We start from the raw sequence: 24,657 nt of genomic DNA, 5'->3' as shown, positions 1-24,657 counted from the left end.
ACATTTGTCTTTCAGACATTTGTGGAGAGTGAGAGCAATATTCTTGGCCATAAAATACTGACCTTTTGTTAAAAACAAAAAATACAAAACTTAAAAATATGATTTAAAAAATATAACAACACCTTTTTTGTATTGCAATACAAAATAATATCTATAATTATAGAATTATAGTTTAAAACCACCACACTAAAGGGTTTTATTGTTTTTTTTTTTTTAAACAAAGATAAGAACTTCTTTTGGTTTAATTTAAAAGCCTAAAGTAACTAAAAATGAAATGACCCCTTAAATTTTAAGATACATGTCTAAAAAGTAAAATCATGAAATTACTACAGTATCTTAGAAATCTTAGTTTTACATTCAAATTAATCCACTCCAAATAACAACTCATACCAGCAGGTAATAACAATCCTTTGTTAGTTCCTGTATCTTGATTTTTGGCTTAATAGCGTATCTATAATTTTTTTTAAGATTTATTTATTTAAGCATACAAGAGCTAGGGTATAGGCCAGAGATGCAGGGGGTGAGAGGATTCACCAGAGACAGAGTGGGGTGCAGAACAGGTGGATTGACTAAAATACATTGCTGAGGGGAGCAGTGGGCAAGATAGGAGAGGTCTGCTTCGCCATGTGGGTTTCTCTCTGACCAGGCCAGAGATCGAACTTATGCTGCAGAAGCTGCAGATTACTTCATAGTGCGGTGCTTAACTCCTTGCACGACCAGGAAGGCCCTCCATAAAGTAATTTTTAAAACCACATAAACCTACAATTTCTATCAGTATCTCTTCTCTCTAGAGAAAGAGCTTTGCTAGAGCTTCCTAATGGCAGAAAAAACAAGCATAAGTCTACTAAGGAAGCACAGACTTGAGTAAGGGTTTTTCCCCACTGTAGTGAGGGTAAAGGTGGGGGCATGTGAATTTCTCTGAACTATGGCAAGAAAGAAAGTAGACAGGAATCGTGTGTGGGTCTACTCAATTTCTCTTAGGAAAATTTGACCAATCTGAGTAACTAACAAAGATTATCTAATGGAAGTTAAATTTTATAAAGTAAATAAAATCAAAGAAGCCAATTTAATATTTTTCTGTTGATATTTTGGGGACTGTGTCATATGAAGAAAGGGAAGTCATCTTGGAGGAGACTCTGAAAAGGAGGCACTAATGAAAAATGACAAAAGCACTTAAATAACCTAGCAACAGTGTGGAAACCCAAGAAATATAACAGATATTTAATTATAGAAAAATAAAAGCTAAGGGGACTTCCAGGAAGAGAACGGTATAAATTAGATGCTTACCTTTAGGAAACCTCCTATAGAACAATCAGAATCTATGAAAAACAGACCAAAAACCTAATGAGATAAAATTAAAATCATACAGGGGCCTCCCTGGTGGTGCAAGGGGTTAAGCACCGCACTATGAAGCAGTCTGCAGCCTCTGCAGCACGAGTTCGATCCCCTGCTGGCCAGGGAGCAACCGACATGGCGCAGCAGACCTCTCCTGACTTGCCTGCTGCTCCAGTGCACTTAAGTCAATCTGGCCTGAACCCCAGCTCTTGTATGCATAAATAAATAAATCTTTAAAAAAAGATTAAAATCATACAACTCTAAGTTGGGAACGATAGCGTTAAACTTAAGTTTTAGTAAATCCACGAGAAAAACTGATTTGCTTGGGTCACATGTCAATGAAGACTTGCAGTACAGAAAATATAAATCATATTTCAAGTAGCAAAAATATGCCAGAACATAAAAGAAACTTTCAAATCTAGAAAAAAATGTAAAAAACTATCATCATCCGCTCATGATTTCCTCCTTGCACATGGTTATTCTGGTACAATATAAGCAAAATCAATTAATCTTCCCTAGATAGGTTAATTTAAGAAAACGTTAAGCCCTTCTACTATAACTTAATTTAGTTGCTTTTCTGATGAATAAAAGATCATTAAACTCGCTTCTATTGTTAGGGGGAAAAGGATGTCCTAAACCTAATTCCATACAGGCTTTGTGGACTCCACCCCCACCCCAGGCCAAAGCCAAAAAGACACTGGGAACTCCAAATCCCATCACCACCAAAGGGAAGGTGGCTGGGACCTGAGGGTGGGGTTAAGCAGTCAGGTTGGTATAAAGCCAGACACGTGGGCTTTGGAGGGGTCCCCCATTTTGGCTCTCCACCAGCTCGCAGGGTCCGGCCAGCTCTGAGAGTGTTTTTTGGGTTTCCAGGTTGGCGGATGGGGTAGGACGCATTAAAGACTTTATTTTCCTATTTTCTCCCTGAGTTGTACATTTTTTTCTTTCCTTTTCCCTTGTAAATTAGCCTTTTATTAACCTTTTGTGTATGCCTGTAGTGGAGTATTAATAAGTCTCTTTTAAGAACACGGGTGAGGACCCACAGCCAGGCAACCCGTTAAATATCGGGGCTGCCCTTTAACACTATGACTTGTATTTCTTTTGCCCACTAATATCTATAGTACCCCAGTTGAGTGTGCCATCCATTTCCTGCCAGGATCCTGATTGATTCAGCAGGGAGGAAAAGAAACTAATTCAAAATTATATTAACATCCTCAGAGAGATTACAGAGAATACTCCTAAATACTCCTAATACAAGAATTGGTTGTTCTGAGAAAGGAACAATCAGAGAATAAGAAGGTGTTACTAAAAATTAGAAACATGATTCTGAATAAAAATGTCAATAGGAGAACTAAATAAAACCAAGTTGAAGAGCAAATTTGTAATTTGAAGGATAAGCTCAGGGAACTCTCTCAGAAGTAAAAATACGGGAAAAGGTTAAGAAAGGTCAAAAGGAAAATCAAACACATACAATGGAGAAAAAGAAATCATAGAACAATAATTTGAAACTTCAATCTTTATATTGAAAGGGCCCAGGATTAATAATAAAAGGAGAGATATATACTCTAATACATATTAATGAAATTTTAAAATTCTCAGGGTAAATAAAAACATTTTAAGTGCCAGAATAACCTAGTTCTCTCTGATACTAATAAAATCATTTAGGGGTGAAGTGTTTGTAATTTTCAAGAGGTTCAGCAAAAGGCAAGAAAATAGAAAAAGTCATTGTGGCAAAACATCAATATGTGAATCTAGGGTACTGGCATTTGCTGTCTAGATATTGGTATTATTCTTTGAATTGTTGAACAAGTTTTTTTTTTTTAAAGTTAAAAAAAAAGAAAATTAAGAATTCTAGAGAGAGGTGGACAGAAATTGCTAAGTAATAGTAATCACTAACATTTATTCATTCATTCAACAAATATTGGACATCTGTTTGTGTGTACCAGTACTGTCCTAGAGACACCAACAATGACTAAGAAAAGGTTTTCAATCTTCATAGAGTTTGGGACCAGTAGTGCAGACAGAAAGAATAAGTAAATAATAACATTGCAGGTTAAGACTAAGAAGAAAAATAAATTAAGATAATGAGCTAGAAAGTAAGAAGTGGTACTATTATGTCAGTGATATGAGGTATAGATAGTTAAATAACTTGTACAAGTGCTGACAGCTCAGCAGAACCAAAATGCGAACCTGGCAGTCTAGCAGTTGCCAATTTCTGTATTACTTAGCTTTTGCTGAGGAAAAGCACATCCTCCAAATCTCAGTGGATTTCAAGTATGTGTTTCTTGCTTGTGTTACATGAGGGCTGGAGTGCTGCTGTGCTCAGCTGGGCTCCCTGTGTCTTAACATTCTTGAAGCAAGACTTGAACTCTTTAACCCCAAAACTGCCCAGTGTGGACCTGACAGTTTATGACAAGCATCATAACAAATTCAAGCACCAATATCCCCAGACTCACCTCAGGGCCATCAGTAAACCAATAAGGATAAGCTAACATTTAATCAACAAAATTTTGCCTTTGTTGATTTCAATCACTTAAATTTTCTTCAAAGTTTAAGGAAAATAAGCTTAATATCTAAGTCTAAGTCATGCCAGTTTTAGTTGTGATTTCAATCTTTTGAGCTTACAATGTACACAACTGCCTGCAATCGAAGGGTCGGACTTCTAGAAAAACTGTATCTTCAACTTGAAAACTCCTGAATTGCAGCATCTGCCAAATGTCTGCTCTGAGAACTTCCTTCTATTCCCTGGTGAACAAGAGTGATTCTCTTCTACTAATTATTTCATTTAATTAAAGAACAGTTAACTCTACTTATTAGCATATCAAAAACATAATTTTGTAATCTAAGAGTTCTGAAGCAAAAAAGATTTAGGTGCTGTTAAGTTGTTAAGAACTACTTACTTCAGTTTCTCTGAAAGCAAGTTTTATTTATCATTACTTGTGAGCAAATTAGTTATCAATATTTTTATACTATGATGGCTGATTTTCCCTCTATACTCAGTAACTTACAAGTATGTTATTGAAAAATGAATCTGGTCCTTAAGAAATACAAGTAGATTATAAATTACTCTAAGTCACAAACAACTTTTTTTTGAGTAAATTTTCCCTTTCTCCCAAAATCATGAAAGCATCCCTCAACTACTATGAACTGATTAAAAGCACTGTATCATTTTTGTGTCACAGTGTATTGTTAAACTTAATGTATTTTTTTTTTATAGAGGCATGTTTTATTTATTTATTTATTTGTTTGTTTGTTTTGTTTATACATGCACTGGGTACAGTCAGAAGCGAAGGAGGGTGAGAGAATTCACCAGAGCCAGAGCGGGGAGCAGAGCAGGCAGAAGGACCGAAGTACACTGCTGAGGGGAGCAGTGGGCGGCAGGAGAGGTCTGCGCGCCATGTGGGACCCTCCTCTGGTGGCCGGGGAGCAGCCGGGGATCGAACCGGTGCTGCAGAGGCCACGGGCAGCTTCGCAACCCAGCGCTCAACCGCTGCGCCACTGGGGAGGCCCTATTTTTCTTTTTTTTAATAAACAGAGCTGTAATCAAATGTAAAAGGACAGAACAGAGCATGCAGGCAAGTAACATAATCTTCTTTGATACTTATTGCTTGGTGCTTTACTACACAGCAAATGGATCAAATTCTGGTAAAGCTCAGATCAATACTACATATCCAAGTAATCACATAACAAATACACAGAGTTTAAAGCAGATAAGACTACAACCATGCTTCAAATATACATAAACAAGGCCAGTTGTGTTTGTGACTTCATCCACATTTTCTTTTTAAAAGAGAACTAAGACAATATAACTGATTACATAATCATTTTTTTAAAAAAAGGCATTTTAGGGGCCTCCCTGGTGGCACAGGGGTTAAAGACACACTGCTATCAAGCTATCACCAGCGCCACTGCAGCACCAGAGACCCAACACCCAGTTGGATCCCCAGCACCAGAGACCCAACGCACATGGAGCAGCAGACCTCTCCTGTCTCGCCCACTGCTCCCCTCAGCAGTGTATTTCAGTGGATCTGCCTGTTGTGCTTCCCACTCTCTCTGGTGAATTCTCTCACACAACCCCATCCCTGCACCTCTGGCTTACACCCCAGTTCTTATATGCACAAATAAATCTTTTTTTTTTTTTTTAAAAAAAGGCATTTTATTTAGTCAGTATTTTTTCCAATAAAAAATGGCAATACCCATAAATTGAACAGATTAGGAACATTTAAAAACAACTAGGTATGTTTATATTATTTGCATTTAAATAGAATCAAGAATAAAATATTCTTTCATTTTGAGAGGCGGTAAAATATTGAGATTAATAGAACTCTAGAGACCAAATGTCTGAGTTTGAATCTCAGTTCTACCACCTACACTAGCTAGGTGAACAGGGACAAGTTAAATAACTTCTCTGTGCCTCGACTTCTTACTAAATAGATGAGTTAATGGGTGAATGCATATATGGAGCTTAGAATGGAGGGTGGGGGAAAAAAAAAATCCAAGCACTAGAATATAAGTTCTATGACTTGTATTTCTTTTGCCCACTAATATCTGTGTACCTAGAATAGTGCCTAAAAACAGTAGATATGTAAATCTATGTGGAATGCTGACAACATGTCATCAACATCATTGTCATTTCTGCTAAATGCAAAAGCAGAACCATTTAAGTATGCTCAGTTATTTAAATTTGGCAACTTTCTCTTTCTACTCAAACTCCCTGTTTAAGCAAAATGTAAAAAAAAAAAAAAAAAAAAAATACTTTTAAGTTGCAAGGCCCAAGGCACCAAAATGTTTGAGAAACTTGATTTCAGTTGAGCCAGAGTGCCATCTAGTGCTCCTAGAAGCTACAACAATTTAGAGTAAATGTTCAGACAGTACATAGAAAAAAAAAAAACATAAATGGAAAATCCACTAGGAAAATATATGCTGTTTCAAGAGTCAAAAGTCTTGGGCCGGGGGAAAGGTATTTTTAAAGGAAGTTAAAGAATTACATTTTTTAAAAATTAGTACATACCATGTTAGAAGACACTTATTTCAAAGAGTATACTGCAGTTCTACTTATCATAAATGTCATTTTGCTATGAATGGGAAGTGTTATATTGAGTTTATTTGTTTTAAGAAGAAATAGAGGGGCCTCCCTGATGATACAAGGGCTTAAGTCACAGCAGACCTCTCCAGTCTTGCTCGCTGCTCCCATCAGCAGTGTATTTCAGTAGATCTGTCTGTTCTGCTCCCCACTCTGTCTCTGGTGAATCCTCTCAGCCCCCAGGTCTCTGGCCTGCACCCCAGCTCTAGTATGCATAAATAAATACATCTTTAAAAAAATAATAGAATTATCCATTATAGAACTTTTGGGGAAATGTAGAAAAGCAGTGTCCAGAAATGGCCACTATTAGCTTTGGGAAATTGTACACACACACACACACCCCCCACACACACACACACACCTCTCCTAGATTTAAAATATGCAAGGAAAGAAAGATATCTTAATTTTAATCACATACTTGGTGAAGGCATTGAAAATGAAATCTAAAAAATAATTTAACTAAAATCAAGAGCTTTCCCTATAATTGAAAAGCAAGCCCTAGCCTCAACATAACACTGTATTCAGTAGAAAATTTTTTTAAAAAATAGCTGTGAGTTATATAATCATTTTATTCTGGTTATGCAATAAGCAGAATCCATAAGGACCTGGGGCTTATAAAGTGAAAAAAAAATTGTTTTATCTATTTTCTTTCAGATACCCAGATTAATAGTAAAGCATACCAACTAATGTTTGGGAGATGTGAATAGAAATTTGGTTTGCAATAATATTTAATCTAATTCATTATTCATTTTAGAATACTCATAAAAGTTTTCGGCTTTGGGCCTCCCTGGTACGGCAAGGGGTTAAGATGAAACCTATGAAACTATCACCAGCTACCGCTGCACAAGTTCAATCCCTGGCCAGGGAGTTGCCCACATGGCATAGCAGACCTCTCCTGACTCACCCGCTGCTCCCTCAGCAGTGTATTTCAGTCAGTCTGCCTGTTCTGTTCCCCACTCTGTCTCTGGTGAATCCTCTCACCCCCACACCTCTGGCCTGTACCCCAGTTCTTGTATACATACATAAATAAATCTTTAAAAAAAAAGTTTTCGGCTTTATTTTTAATTCCTTTGCCCCTCAAATCAGTTGAGATTTGATTCACGGCTCATCAACTAATCATTGAATGATGAAAAGAAAGCTGTCTGCCACTTCCCAATACCATTTAAGACATGCTATTTTAGTACAAAAAAAATGGGAAGTAGGGAACTTCCTAGGATTGCACAGAAATGACAGGGGACAGAAAAGGAATGGGGGAAGGTAGAGAACTTGCGAGAGGCAGGTGGGCCAGCTGATCCAAATGAGCCTTGATGGGCTCCAGACATTGAGGAGTAAGGCCTAGGGAAGGGAATCCACTGGCTAGGATGATAGTGAGGTTTCTTCACCTGGAGACTGGTTTCAAGGGCATGCTCTGTGGAGTGGACAGAAACTGGTCTCATCTTAACATCTGCTGGATCTTTGCTAGACCTTAACTAGATTCCTGGGCATGTAATTTAAATCACTACTCTGTTTATAGTATGTAAGGAGGTCCACTGTGTCTAACTCCTACCTTCCGGTGATAAGTTGTTATGATAGGCTGCTTTTAAAATGGCTCTCAATGACCCTGCCTCCTGGTAGTCACTCTCTTGTATAATCTGTGCATTTGAGTATGCACTAGATCTAGTGACTTGCTTCTGATCAACAAAGACAAAAGTGATGCACAACTCTTCTGAGATTAGGTTACAATAAAACACTGTCTTCTTGGCACTCTTTTGCTGGCACGTTCCCCCCTTCCCCCGCCCCCTCCACACACTCCCCAGGTGCTTTTTCTGATAAGGCCAGCAGAGAAGCAAGGAACTGAGAGCAGCTTTCACTCAGTTGCACCAAGAATTTAGGCAATACCCTTCTAGAAACTGAATGTTGTCAACAACCATGGATCTTGGAAGCATATACCTTTCCCATTTGAGTCTTCAGATAAGACCACAGCTTATTTCCATACCTTAATAGTAGTCTCATGGTAGACCTTCAAGAAAAGGTCCTAGGTAAGCTATAACCAAATTCCTGACACAGAAAAAATTATGAGATAATGTGTATTATTTTAAACCTCAAAATGTGTTATAAAGCAACAGATTATTGATTCAGTTGTTAACAAAGAAAAGTTCCCAGACACACTCAAGGGATCATACCTTGAGAGACTTTGCCTCTGGCTTGTGGCTGCTTCTCCAATCACTACATGAGCTTGGGCCCTGCTTTTCCCCTTGGCACAACTGGGCCTTTTTTTTTTTTTTGGCAGATTTATATATTAGGTTCTCCTTTGTTCACCTGCTTTGTCTCTTTCTCCCACCCAAAGGTCTTTGCATCTTCAATCTCTGAAATAAATAAGAGGAAATTTGACCATATTTCCTAGCCCCATGCTTCAGTGACCAAACCAATTTGAGATCTAACTGCAAGTAAACTCAGATAAACCACCTGCCCTATGCATTAATTTTATTGCTTTTTGCTATTTCAACTTAACTATCAACTGGTATAAAAATACTTCAGTATTCTAACAAATATTATGCAAATGCATCCTGGCTGAACATCAGCCTCAGTTTATACTATAAAGTTAATTTGTCAGATAAGGTTCAAGATCCTAGTCCAACTTCCTTCCAGTGAATTCTAGATACAATTAATTTTTAGAACTTAGTCATCTCAATCTTTAAATTATGATATTACCACATGAAACTGCCAAGTTAGAATTGTTTTATTTATAATACCCAACACTGTAGCGAGAAGCAGCTCTGACAAAAGTCAAAGATACATGTTCATACATGCACTAACAGATGGCGAAAGGAAAATAAAAGGCAACTGCAAAAAGGGAACAAAACTGTGGCCAAAACTTAGTCTGCAGCAGAGTAAAACAGAGCATTAACTACTTCTAGCCAGGCACTGGAGGCTTGGTTTGGGCACGCTGAGGACAGAAGCAGGGAATACTTGTGTAAACATACAGATAAGCTGAAAAGAAGTTAATTATTAAATTAAAATTTATTTGCTCCATTGAGGTCTCTTTATATCCCAACCCATCCTGATCTTTCCTTGTTCTGAACAACTTTGCACATATATTTTTCTACTTTGATTTTGTTGTTATTCAATATAAAAATAAATGAAAAAAATTTTAAATGATACTAGAGGTGAACAGATTAGTTGTTAAGAGTAGACTTAGGAGTTAGACATACCGCCTGAATCCCAGTACTCACTACTGGAGTTAAGTTACTTCATCTTTCTGTTTCCTCATCTATAAAATGTAAAACTCACCTCACAGAATTGTTGTAGGCTTAAAATTAGCATTGCAGGGTAATGGACCTTCAAAGAAAGTGCATAGTTTGAGTAAATCCTTGCAGAATTGAGATGTAAACCCCAGATATACAAAGGCAAAAGTATCGCACTTGCACTCCTTTTAGGAGCCCTGGGGGCCAAGGAAAGCAGCACCCAGGAGTCTTCTCAATGAGAAACCTACCTTTTGAGAAAAGTTCCCATTTCCTTGATTAAATATATCAGAATATAATCTTACAGTGAGTATATTCACATTTGTATATTTGTTTTGGGGAAGGTATTTTCCACAAAACCTACATCCCACCTGAAATTTTGCAAATGTTGTGTGTAAAATGTTTACGATGCCTGACAAGGCAAGCATGCAATAAAATTGGTTTTTACTAATGATTATGATTATAAAAAGAAAAATTTAAACCACCAATAATTCCACACTTGAAAGACAACTATGTTTAGTATTCTGGTGCATGCAAATTTCCTGACTTGTCTAGCTCACTATAAAAATATCAATATATATACTTGGCATACTACTTTAAAAGTTGCTCTCCCACTTTTCTTTTTTTTTTTTTTTAAGATTTATTTATGCATACAAGAGCTGGGGTACAGGCCAGAGATTGGGGGGGGGGTGTGTGTGAGAAGATTCACCAGAGACAGAGCAGGGAACAGAACAGGCAGACTGACTGAAATACACTGCAGAGGGGAGCAGCAGGTGAGACAGGAGAGGTATGCTTCGCCATGTGGGTTTCTCTCTGGCCAGCTGAGGATCAAACTCGTGCTACAGAGGCTGCGGACTGCTTCATAGTGTGGTGCTTAACCTTGTGCCACCAGGGAGGCCCTAATTTTTTATTTTTGTTCAAATATTTTAAAGTAATTTTCAGTAACTGTATAAGTCCTTTATATAGATGTATAATTTAGTTACTCCCTTATTATTTATATTACTACTCATTTATAAAATTGATAAATATTACTCATTTATTAAATTTATATACATAATACATTTACATTATAAATTATATTAGAGTGATTATCATCATACATAAATTTTTTGAGATGATTTTCTAGAATGGAATTATTGTCTATATACCCTCCCATCAACAGTTAACACTGTTGTCAAGACACTATCATAAAATTTAGTCTTGATTTGTTCTTAAATGTTTCCTCTAAATCACTGCAAAATTCTTAAGGTAGTTGTTGCGTTCTACTTCTTTTTATATCCCTCACAGTGCCAGAACTGTCAAACACAGAAAAAGATTTAAAATGAATTCTAACTTTAAAAATACATACTCATTCAGCCTTAAATGGGTAGGGAGGTCAGCTAAAGGTGCTTTAGGGTTCAGGAAAAAATACAACTACCCTGTTATTGAGCATTTTAAGAAAGGAAAAACAACTAACCACAACTTAGTTTCATTCCAACCAATAAAAAGCAGTTAATATAAATATGTTGGATTAAAATGACAACACTGATCTCAAGGTTGACTCTTCACATTTTACTACACACCTACTTTCAAATCAACGAAGGAGCCACAAAGACGAGTGTAGACTGGAATTAGACACCTCAATCCTAAATAATTACAATAAGGAAATAATAAAATGTACTAAAGGGAATAATAATAATAAAATAAAAATAAAGATTAAAATACTGATAGTTTGGTGGACAGACAAAAACAACTTAACCCAGGACAGACTTTTGTTTAGGAAATTATTTCTATACATTAAACTGAAAAAGAAAGAGGTTGCCTGACAACCATCCTCTAATACCCAGTAGAGGCCCTATCGTGCAAGATTTGTTTAAATCTTCAGCATCTAAGAAAAATGAACAAATATTTTATTATGGTCTTTAGGGTAAAAAGCAAATGTAATTATTTGTTAGTAGCTGTCACTAATGAAAGAAGTGACAAGATTTCCCATCTTCTCTGACAAAGTTAGTTGTCTAAGTCGTTTTGTTTCATCAAGCTATACTAGATTTTTAGTGTACAATGCCATAGATACCAAAACTCCAATAAATGATATGCAAAAATATATAAAATAGTACTTAGAATTATGAGTTTGAAAATGTTTTGTGCTTAACAGCATAGTTATGGGACTGCAATGAGAAAATATCAATGTAGCATTTTAAAATCTAAATTACAACAGATAGTCAACAAACTTAAAAAAATCTCAGCAATTATGTTAGTTCATGTACCAGTTTAAATTGAATAATTTCTTAAAATCATTATATAACTGAACTCAATTCACAATTTAAGAAATCAAGGTTAAGATATTCCAATCTGACCAAATAAATGTTGAACTATGGAAAGGATGTGGGAAAAAATATTTTTCTACATTATTTAAACAATTCTTTATGGTCCTAATGACAATTTTCCATAATAAGTGAAGAATTCCAAAACTTTAAAGTATGCATGGGAGACACATGCATGGAAAAATTAATTTATAAGAGCTCAATGTATTATACAATCTGTGTTTGATTACTAAAGACAATTGAGGCCCCTTTTCTTTTCAGCTGTAAACAACTTGCTGTGTGACATGTAATGCAATACCATATTTTGGGAAATTTCAAACATTCATAATCCACAGGAAAAATACTCAACACTCCTACACTATTTTTTTTTTTAAGTCCACAATAGTGCAGTCTTTCAGCTACAAAGCCAGAATCCAGTTATAAAACCAGTACTTTTCCACTAGAGTTACTTGTGGGGCGGGGAAGGGGATGTTAGGCACTGCAAACGTTAGGGTCTAAAATAAGATCACTGCAAGGAGTTACTACAACACTCACACTGCCAGCACTGTCATGGCAACAATGAACTAGCTAGGAGAATGCTCTTTTAACATCCAAAGCTAATTTTGAGTCTATTACTCATGGAAATATACCAAATTTTCTTTTAGACTGTTCACTAAAGAAATCATCTTACTTAGGAACCTCTTAACTATACAGATAAGCTTTTTATACACCATATTCCAGGATCACAGTCCAGAACCTCCTTGCAATCAGCTGAAATTTATAATGACAACATAATGAAAATTATATGCCACAGTGAAATGTGAAGATTTAGCAGGGTTCAAATGCAATTTCAAGATGGGTCAGGGTTTATATAAGAATTTGATATGTAATTTAATAACATCTGAGAATGTAGTTTCCCCCTAGAAACATCAAAGTTTTAAATTTCACCCTGAAGGAAAAATAATTTGGAAAAGAAGTAATATTTTTTTACTGTTATGAACCTTATATTAAATTTTCATTCAGACTGTGTCACATGAAGGCGAGAAGCATGGACTCTGGAGTCCCATGGCCTGGGCTTTGAAACCTGGCTCCTCCTTTTACTAGTTTACTAGCTATGATACTGTTTGGCAGGTTAGTCAACCAATCTAAACCTTGGTTTTTCCTGATGCATAAAATGGGGATAATAATACCTATAATCAGTGTTGTGAATATTGAACAAATTATTATTTGAAAAGGGCTAAAAACTATGCATATAGTGTATTTATTATTACATTCAAAAGTATATAGTCCACAAAACTAGAAATTAACAGACTGCTGAAGATGACTTAAAATAACTTGGTTCCAAAGTCATGATAAGTTTTAAAGTAGATAGGAGAGTCTCCTCCCCTGACCCTCTCAAACCAAGTCATAGGAGATTACAAGGGTGGTAGGCATGGGAGCTTGAGACTCAAAAGATAGCTGCCACATGCAGTCAAGCAAATTCAAGAAATCAAACATGGTACAAACTCTCTTCAAGTCCCTTATCTTTTCTTGAGTATCTTATCATGATCTTTGCTTAGTTACTTTGTTCTTAATCATATCAAGCTGTCTGACAAGAGTGAAAAGACTGTTTGGGACACTTTGTGCTTACTGTGTGAGGCAAAGCAGAGTAGGACCATTGATAGTGCATCTCTAATCTCCTCAGTATACTTTCAAGGCAGTCAGTCTCTGTCTTGTATATAACTTGCCTGTGAAGTATTGTGTATGAATTGACCAGAGGCAGAGGATTCAGTTGCTTACTGACAACAATGGCATACAAGCCATCACTTGTTTTCCTATATGAGAGACAGAAGAAGACGTATTTGAAAGTCAAATGTTCACAAGAGGAATAATAGGCTAAACATGGTATGAGCAGAGGGAAGAATTCAGTTCCCAGAAAACTAAAACAATAAAATCCTTAAGGCCTCCCTGATGGCGCAGTGGTTGAGTGTTGGGTTGTGAAGCTGCCCGCAGCCTCCGCAGCGCCGGTTTGATCCCCAGCCACTGGGTGAGGGTCCCACATGGCGCGCAGACCTCTCCTGCCACCCGCTGCTCCCCTCAGCAGTGTACTTCGTCAGTCTGCATGTTCTGCTCTCCGGTGAATTCTCCACCCTCCCGCGCTTCCGACTGTATCCAGTGCTTGTATAAATATTAATAAATAATCTTTAAAATAAAATAAAATCCTTAATTTGGTTCCAGGCAATCTGGAAAGTAGGCGAAAACTTCCCCAGTTGCCCAGAGACTTGGGGGACTCTACAGGGCATATGATGTCAGAAGGCCCAACTTCCCATCTCCTCTCCCTCATCTCTCTAGAGGGGCATGAAAGAATACTAATAGTTAATAGTCACTGAGTTAAATGGGTTCCATGAACACTGCACATATGGTACACCTCATTCTATCCTTACAACTTTGTTAGGAAACTGAGGCCAACGGAGGTTATGTAATGTGCCCATTGTTACAGGGTTTGGCAGAATAGAACTTAAACCCAGTCTAAGTATCCAAAGCCCATGATCTTGACCATTACTGTCAAGGCTGTCCCAGCACTGAAGCACAGGCCTTGGACATGGGCCATGTACACTTGACCACCCTAAAGACACATACAGTTGCCTGCCTGAATCCCTCCCTGGCGGTGAAATGCTGATATAAGAAAGGGTTGGAACTTCAAGGAGGGCATGAATGTTACAGATCTGCTATCACCTTTTGGGGCAAAACTCTGGGCAAGCCCAACATTTACCAACAGAAGCTTGTTATAAACATTCTATGATATAGCTGAACATCCACATTAATAAGCAAACATATATAAAAAATTTAGTGTACAAAAGTCAATTAGTGGTGTTAATACATGTGGTTACAAAGTATGGTAAGTATGAAAGTCAACGACATGAAAAACAGAAAATGAAATATAAAATCCTAAAAGTAATGTGTATTTGAGTCTTGACTCATTATCTAAAAGACCTAGATCAAATGGTTATTCTTCCTCTTTTACCTCTTCCCCCTTCTCTTTGTCCTCATCATTATCAATATTAAATGAACACTTACTTTGCACCAGGTCCACTTCTATATGTTTTACATGCTCACTTAATTCTCAAAACTCCCTTGTGAGACTGGCATTATTATTACACTTACTTTACAGACACATAAACAGAGGCTCAAAGAGTTTACTCATAATTAAATTTGCACAGTATACTGAAATATACAAAATGCTTTACCAATATCATCTCCTTTAATTTTTATAATCACATACAAGTTGTATTTAAAAAATTATGTCAACTCAGAGAAGAGGTAACAAACTATAGAAACTAATTTTTTCAAGAGCATAGGACTCAAACAAAATCCAACAAGATCTTTAAACCATTCTGAACTAATATTTCTAGTCAATGTGAGAGTATTTAGAATAGATAACTAGAAAATAAAATCAAGAAAAAGAAAATATAAGCTTCCTTTTTGCTTTTTAAGTGGCATCATTAAAGTTAAATGAAACTTAAACTCTGACATGTCCAAAGATAGTTGAGCCCAGTGTGTGGCATATAGTATGTATACAACAAATACTTAATGAGTGAAATGAGAAGAATCTAATCACTAGGTTCAGTGGTAAAATCTATACTGTCTAAATAATTTTTCAGTGACTTATACTTCTGTAGAAGAACATCTGTCATCAACAAAACTCAATTAAATGTTTTATTTCATAATTTAAATCTGCCAATGTATTATACATTATTTATTAGATGAAAAAGTAGATACATGGTATCAATATGGGGAGGTAGAAACATTTTTGAGAAATCTTATTTTGTGAGAAAACCTGTTTTCCTGTAATTTTAAATCATTTTTTTTTTTTTACTTTTGAAAAACTTCTCTTAAATATCTTTCAGTAGCACATATCACTCTACCAATATTTTGCAAGGCTTGGTCTTTATCACATGACGGGAAGAATTTCTTGCTGTGTTTAGGCTATGAATAGCATTTGAAAATTTACTCAGTTATAATTATAGACAGCTAACACCTGCCAACTTGCTAGCAAATGAAATCATGTAAAATTTAAAGATGACACGCAATACTTGTCAAAAACTGAGATATCAAAACAATAAATGCTCACTTTTAGGGGATAAACTAAATTCTAATTATACTTTACTGAACATTATACATAGAACTGACAAACTACCCCAGCACGATTTTTTATATTAGCTTGTCAATTCAAACAATTTTAAAGCTAAAACACCAAATAAATAATATTCATTTAATGAATACATATATTTATTATATATACACGAAAGTTGATTTGGGTAATATAACAAAAACCTCATTATTGTAGTTCCCTGAAATATAATTTAAAATTTTAGGAAGTAGCTTTAGGGTAATTTTATAATATGCTGTAATTCATAAATCTAAACAGATCTTTCCCTTGTTAAATTAAAAACAGTATAAGAGTTAAAGAAAATATGAAACTGAAAGTATTTTATTTCTCTAAGATAATTTAATTTTCACTGCAATCTAATCAGATTTTTCTATAAGTAGTTATACAAGAGATTAGAACATAAGAGAGATAATTCTTGTGTTACCAAATTTAACATAATAAATTGAAATATAAACTGTGATAGTCTACTAGCCATACATAGACTTTTAACAATAAAAAAGCCACAACCACATTGGAAAATCCAGGAAATGGTCCTAATTTTTATCCTGCAAATACTTAAGTATTTCCAGTAAAAAAAAAATATTTTCTAAAATAAGCATCTTTTAAAATACTTTTTTCTCCTATACTCAAACTTTAAGGGTAAATGCATCTTTGTGGACACTAGTTTTATTGGATGTTAACCAATGCAAGGGGGGGAAGCAAAGCATGAAATAATGTTCCCATAGTGTGATGATCTTGCAGAGGTTTTCATACTTAAATGTCCAGTTTGCCAACAGCATCATCAAATATCTAAAGAATCCTCTCTTTCGGATGCCTGTGAATATACTACATCAGCATAATTAAATACCACGTAATTTCATCAAGGTCAATTAAGGTCATTTCACTTTATGTCATAAAAGTAATTTAGACAAGCTGGATCAACGTAAATTCTATTTTCCATTGACTTTCCATTTTTAAAAGTTAGATATTTCACCATGGGATGAAAAAATAGACTAATTTGAGAAATTGTGACAAAAGAAGAGACTAAACCTGGTGGCAAGGCTTGCTCAGTGCTGATGTATTTCCAGCAGAATTTTCACTCTTCTATGCCTTTCAAGCACTGCCATCCTCCCCTAGCATTTCCCCTGTCCTCTACAAAATCTGAAAATTTACCAATGTCTACGATTCCTCCAATTCATGCTAAGGTACTACCACATAAACATTGTTTTTAAGTATGAAAAAAGTATAAGTATCCTTATACTTAGGGCATAACACCAAATAGTAAACTGTTGCATCAAAGATTTAAGTGATAAGTAGCTCTTTATCATACCCAAGATTGCATGGCTACTTTCTGTCAGGTTAAAGTTTCAACAAATCCTTAAGTTGGCTGTTTGAATTATGTTATTATGTAATGTGATATATACAATTTATTATCTATTCAAATGGTTATAAGATCTGTAAGTTTCTAGTGGCTAACCACAAGAATAAGAAATAACTCCTAAAACAAAGAAAACAGCATACCAATTTTCTAATTCTTTGAGCTTCATGAATAATCTCAATTATAGCACCTGAAGTGCACAAAATGTTGAAGAGGAAAAGATAATTCTAATTAAACTATTGTTTCTGAGAGCCTCCGTGATATCATGATGGACCTATGACTTTAAATTGAAATCAAGTAAATGTTTAATGTCCCATTTTTCCTACAAAACACTACCTCCCATTTGTAAACCAACAATAGCTATGTTAGAAAAACATTTTCATGCTTGAAATCACTTGGGGCACTGTACCAAGAAGAAAATATTTGAAATACAAAGATTAAAAATAAAGAACATCCTTGTCAGTTTCAATTTTTCTGAAAATTTAGAACAAAGAGGACAGGATGTATTTACATATTATAAAGAGGACACTGAGGGGAGATAGTGCAGATATAATTCATCCTGTAAGTCAGGAGGTAGAAAAAAGATAAGGCTGTTTACTTTGTCTTCAAACCATTTAGAAAAAAAACAGTTAAAAGACTTGCATTCAATTTCTTCCCATTCTCTATCCAAAGAAGCCTCAACAATCTGAAAGTAAACAGTATCCTCCCCTGAGCTCAAAAACAAGGAAAACAGTGGAATGAATATAGGAATGAGAGGAAGCACTGAGTGGAGAAGTAAGCCAGGAGGCTTTCTGAGGAAAAGGAACTGAGTTCTCAATGTATCAATAAAATAAGAGAGGCCAGAAAATAGTGGATATAGAAGAGAGAGGAGTAACACAAATATCAAAAAAAAAGACTCTCATATTTGCCATGATTTCTAACAGTCAGCAATAAATTTTTACATGAACTATCTTAAACTTTTGGCTTTGACTAGATGTGGCAATAAAAATAAATCAAAACAAAGCAGTCATTTAAAATAGGGCCAAATCTGCTTCTTGAATATCCCTAATCTGTTATGCTACATTTTAAAGTATCATTACAAATTAACTGTGTCTCTAATCAAATAGAATCTAAATTATAACTAGATCACTGCAATTATAACTGCAATACATTATCTATTTAGATTATCAGAGCAGTTTTAATGGCAGTCGCAGTCTCAGACTAGAACTGCATGCCTTCCATCCCCCTTCTTGCTCATCAACAGAAATTCTGTATTCATGTGATAGGGACCTCCTGGCTCTTAGAGGCTAAGTGGCTATTAGTCCAAACCCAAAATAGAAATTCCCAATTTCCTTGCCAATGACTAGCTGAGGAAAAGACATGTGACCCCACCTGGTCAATAGAAACTAAGGCAGTTTGCTGGAGGGGTTCTGGGAAAAGCTCTTCTTCCTTGATGGACACATGGGAAGAAACTCTTCTAAGATGTCAGACAGTTATGACTGCACATGGTGCCTGGAACCGTAGCAACATTGCAGCCATGGGTGGAAACAGCACTTGTTAAGCCGAAAAGAAGACAAAAACACGGAAAGCAAAAAAGGTAACATTGTAAACACGGAAAGCAAAAAAGGTAACATTGTTCAGCTGATGAATGAACCAAGCTTCAAAACATCCAGCTTCCAGATTTATTATGCAAAATAATAAACCTCTTATTATTAAATCTGCAAATTTATATGTTATTCAATTAGATACCAACTGGATAATCCAACTGCAACTCTAACAGCTGTAAATGTGCCCCATTACCAACAGTTCAAGTTTCATTTCTCCCTGGGGGGGTAACAATCACTAAATGAAAGCCTCATCAATTCTGTAACAGCAATACTTTTTTACTTAGTCTAAATTTTCTATTTTACGCCAAATTACTTTCAGACAATGTGCTGGCAAGCTTGTAAAAATGTAAGTTTTCCCCTTTCACAGTACAGATGAAAATGATCAAATGACCATTCTTGGAAAAGTATTTGGCAATTCTGGATACTCATCATCTCGATATGTATACACACACAAAAATTAATTATATATATATATCATAAAGACTACAATTTACTTGAAGACTATTAATATATTGGTTGAGTGTTAATATTTCTGTTCCTTTGCTAAAGGGTGTCAAACATATATCCCAACCCCCAAAAAAGCTAGTCTAAATAAAGCCTCCTGTGAGAATAGAAGACATTCCTCAAAAGCAGGGAACCAATCTTACTGATCTTCCAGAGTACAGTGCCTGGCAAAGAATAGTTTTCAAATAATGTGTTAAACAGATTTAAGTATGTGGACCTGAAATCAATAAATCGAGAATAGGAATCCAGAAAATGTTTCCTAAAGTGCCATTTAGTCCCCATAGGTTTAGCCATTTTGAGTGGAATCCATTTTACCTCTGTCTCACTATCACTCCCTGACTAGAATCATCTGGGTTGACCTTTAGCAATTAAGGGCCTTCAGAAACAGCTGCAGGAATTGCAAATACAGCTCAGCTTTTGGGGCTTTACTAATGAATAACAGAAAACATTGTGGAGCACTACATTTCAATTATTTGATTTTCATGTAAGTCTGATGCTAGAATATGAGGAGTGAGGCAGGAGTGGTAAGTTGAAGCCAGACCATGCTGGTCATTAAGTTACATTCCTAAGAAGTTTAGATTCTACCAATTCTAAAGGATTTTAGGTAAGAGAGTTAAATGTTCAGATATTTATTTTAGATAAATGGCTCTGCAGTTATGTGAAGGATGGCTATAAAATGAAGAGGATGGTTATGTCTGGAGAAGTGAGAGGTAATGATGGCAGAACTACAACAGTGGTTGCAGAAGCAGAAATCCCTTTAGTAGTTATTTCTAATAAAATGTATACCAGGTGACTAATCTCAACATGTCTAAAACAACACATTATTCTCCCTTAAATGACCCTCTGACACTCTTCTGTCTCAGGAAATGACTGAAATATTCACTAGGTAGTTCAAGCTAGAAAATCAGTCAGCCTTGATTTTGATACTTTCCTTATCTCCTAAATGCAAATCAAATACTATATCCTGTGCTTTCTAACTGCTAAATAGCTCCATAACCCATTCACTTTTTTTTTCCCTGCTTTTCCCATTATATCGTACCCCACCATTATTTTTGCTTTGGATCAGTGGAATGGCCTCCGAACTGATATTGCATATTTACTCTTCATGTCTTAAATTCATTCTCCACATTGATCCCAAAGTTTTCCCTCTCTTATACCATAGAACATTTCACCATCTTGCTTAAAACCCTTAGTGCTTTTCTTGTAGATGACACCCAAGAAGGAAGAAGGAAGCCCCTGCCCCTCCCAAAGCCAAAGAAGCAGCTTTGAAGGCCAAGAATGCAATACTGAAAGGCATCCACAGCCACAAGAAAAAGATCTGAACTTCACCCACCTTTCAGAGGCCCAAGACACCGTGACTCCAAAGGCAACCCAAATGTCCTCATAGGAGTGCTTCTGGTAGAAACAAGCTTGACCATTCTGCCATCTTTAAGTTTCCCCCTGACCATTGAGTCAGTCATGAAGAAAACAGAAGACAACAAAGCAATGTGCTCATTGTAGATGTCAAGACCAACAAGCACCAGACCAAATAGGCTGTGACATTGAGGTGACCAAGGTCAACGCCCTGATCAGATCTGATGGAGAGAAGGCATGTGTTCAACTGGCTGCTGAATGTGATGCTCTGGATGTTGCCAACAAAATTGAGATCATCTAAACTGAGTCTAACTGGCTAATTCTAAATATAATTTTTTTCACCATTAAAAAAAACAAATCCTTAGTAGCTCCCTATTGTTATTAGAACAAAGTCCAGAACTCTTGGCTTACAAGATTCTCTGGTATCTGACTCCTACCTAAAAACAGTAAAAACTCTTATGATTACAGAGCATTTATTATATGCTATGCTTTGCAAGCATTATTTTGTTTTATATTCTCTTAGGTAGGAACTATTAGTATCCTCCTCATTTTGCAGATTAGAAAACTAAATCAAAGGGACAATATGTAATTTATCTAAGCTAATATTGTAGTCAGACACAATACTTCAGAGAATGTGCTTTTAAGTTTTCATGTTCACCTAGACTGTACACTCCAGCTACACTGTTTAACCTTCAGTTCCTAGAATTTATCTATTCTCTCTTGCCATAAGGTCTTCAGCCATATAGTTACCAATGTTTGGAATATCTCCCTTCACAAATCTCATTTTGCCTATTCATTTACCAAATCTCTCCTTAAATATCTTTTTCTGGGAAGCCTTCCTTAATATATAAATCCCATTATTTATTTGTTTATTTCTTAATGATCTATTTCCCTTCAGTAGTATCAGAACTTCTCAGTTCTTAGAATGTCTATCACCAGGTGCTCGATAAACATTTATTGAATGAAGGCATAAATGAATGTGAGTGTGGAAATTTCCTAATCTAGTAGCTTCATTTAATCAGGCTGATAAGGAACAAAAAGAAGTCACATATAAATTTGTTCATCCACCAGATATGTATTTAGTGGCTTCCATGTCCCAGCCAATACTCTTGAGAACTTATAGCCCTCCTGGGGTTGACAGACACATAAACATATGATTATAATAGCACTTTACGTAAAGCGGCAGGAATGGAGTACAATAGATGCAGAGATGAAAAGAAAGCATAAGCCTATGGGAAACCTTTATAGAAAAGAGGATGAATGAGTCTTGAAATATATATCACATAGTCCATGTATTTCACTTACGAAAGGGAGAAGAGTACCCACTACATACCAGAGTACTTTACATCTCATTTAATTCTCACAACAGCTCAGATGATATTCTTATTTTATGGATGTGAAAATCCAAGCTAAAAGGGGTCAAATAACTTGTCCAAAGTTAAGAAATACTTCGGTGAAAGAGTAGGATTTGAGGCCAGGCTTGTCTGACTTCAGGAGCCATTTACTTACCATTATATCAGTCTTGACCCTTTACTCCCCAGAGTCTAATTACTGCTGTTTCCAATATAACTCTTAATAAAATCAGTTATCTGGTTCCTATTTTAATATAAATAAGAAGCAAAATAATAGGTTCAGAAAAGAGAAAGTGGCGGCTTCTGACAGCAAAGGAAGGAACAAAAAACTATAAAAACAGAAGACAAAATAAAAAGGCATGCATGGGTCACTCGTATATATGCCACCCACTACTTTACAACAGTACTTGAGGTGCATAATGATGACCCCATTGTGGGAGGGAAAAAGTTATTATAGTCACTACAGTCTAAATGATAGAAAAATAACTTTTGATATTTAAAAGGGTAAACTTAAGGTATCTAGAATATTAATTCCTCTCTGGTAACTCTGAATAAAGGAAGTATAATAATTGTTTCCAAAATGTTTCTTTGAGAAATAGCCTAAGAGCATAAGTAGCCTTTACTTTATGGACAAGATTATTGCTTTATATTAAATTCAAACCAGAATAGAAAAACAATCCATCATAGCTCACATGTATATCCCAGTATGATAAACTATAAAAACTTCTCACAATATGGTCTTGAACAACACATGTGGAGTAATTTTTAAAAATGTGAAGAGCAGTACTGACTGTTCTTAATATCCAAATACTACCTTTCCAAAAAAAAAACAAACTTCTAATAAGTCTTCTAACAAAATAGGATAAGCTGATTATGTACAAAACGGGTGAAAAACTGTATTTTTTATCTATTGTACTCACAACTTAAATAGGTACATATGTGAAAAAGAAAAGAAACAACTTAGGCAAACACAGAGAAAGCTGATTGAGCAATTTACCATGAGAGTCTTTCTACCATATATACTCCACCTGGATCCAACTTTTGAATTTGACGATGTCAGTTCCTTTTTAACACAGGCTTTCATTATTCTATGTAATTATTTTTGAAGAAAGGTTGCATTTTAAAGAACACACCCTGGCTTTTTGTTTTAAGAACAAGAGAAAACTGACGAATTATTTTGAACAAGCTGAGTAGGAAACATTTAATATCCTTTATCATTTTAGAGGCTTTGAAATTTGAAACTTTCCACACAGAACACTGTTTGTAACAATGTAAAAAGCATACTGGCTACCCTTCCCAACATGTAAAAATGAATGTAAGGAAAAGCAAGTGTTTACTTGCAATTATCTCTAACTTGCACGTTTTCCCAAAAGGAATGCAGTTTCTGCCTAAAACACCCTAGAAAGAAAAGACTTGTTTACTTATGTTTGCAAATTGCTTTTACTTTAGTTTATCTTGTCAGTTTAGGCCCTAATTTTAATATTTTACAGAACACTTTAAGTTTAGGATGTAGAGTAAATTCATAATAAGAGTTCATATCATAACGCAAACACAAAGTAAACATTTTGAGTAAAATTTCACTGTAATAGAGTTGTACTTATAATACTCTTCCTTACCTGGACGCTCTTCAGAATAAACTCACTTTTCTCTCTTACATCTTTAAAGGGACACCTCTTAGAAAGCATAAGCAGATGAGCAAGAAGCTTATTCAGCCCATCCAAAGAAACAGCATTTGAAAGCCCGTCTGATGGAGGACAAGGTGTCTCTTTCAACGAACGAAGATACTCAGTTTTTCTCAAAACGATTTGCCTAATGTTTTCCATTGCTGTCTCTCTAGTAGTTGAATCTCTACTGCACAGTCCATCCCATCTCACTTCATTCTCTCCTTCAGCCATCACAACTGGAGCTTTTCCTCGCGGTCTTCAGTTACCTTTCAGCATGTCACCGAAAGCACTTTGTGTTTTTTAAAACGACAAATGCAAAAATCAAAAACAGTCATGAAAACACACGTCTGCGCGACATGTGGAACCAGAAATGTCTTCTCTACTGATGGCTTTCAACCAGCCTACAAGCTAGAAAAGATACGAAGGGACACAGTCTTCTGGTCAGAGACTGCCAAAAAAAAAAAAAAAAAAAAAAGTTGGAAAGTTGAAACCTTACAGCGCTGGCTGTGCTTGACAGGCGATCTCCGAGCAGCGGTCTCCTGCGTCTCTCGGGGTCAGCGGATGTCCTCGCGTCGTGGAGCTGTCAAATCCGTGCTCGGCCCCCAAAGGCTGCTAACCGTGGAACGCTCTCCAGTCATTCGGGGGTTTTTTGTCTGTGCAGCCACCGTGTTCTCGGGAGCGTTCCCACCCCGCCCCTCCTCCGGCACCAGTCCCCGCCCTCCGCAGCTCCTCCCCGCGTCTCCGCAGCCGGCCGGACGCTGGCCGCTCGG

At 36.1% G+C, this 24,657-nt stretch overlaps 1 protein-coding gene across 1 annotated transcript in view; it reads right to left on the bottom strand.

Moving 5' to 3' along the window:
- The window catches only part of SESN1 (sestrin 1), a gene marked incomplete at its 5' end in the record, with an annotated part of 86,639 nt that extends 62,521 nt beyond the window's left edge, over positions 1 to 24,118 (bottom strand). The window contains one exon of the mRNA XM_084228116.1: positions 23,840 to 24,118. Within this exon, the coding sequence (XP_084084242.1) occupies positions 23,840 to 24,118 (279 nt within the window). The remainder of the gene's footprint in view (positions 1 to 23,839) is intronic.
- Positions 24,119 to 24,657: the final 539 nt, after the last annotated feature.

Source organism: Talpa europaea (assembly GCF_964194135.1).
Source record: "Talpa europaea genome assembly, chromosome: 2".
NCBI lineage: Eukaryota > Metazoa > Chordata > Mammalia > Eulipotyphla > Talpidae > Talpa > Talpa europaea.
Note: the sequence above shows the minus strand (reverse complement) of the source record. Positions and strands in the feature narration are given on the sequence as shown.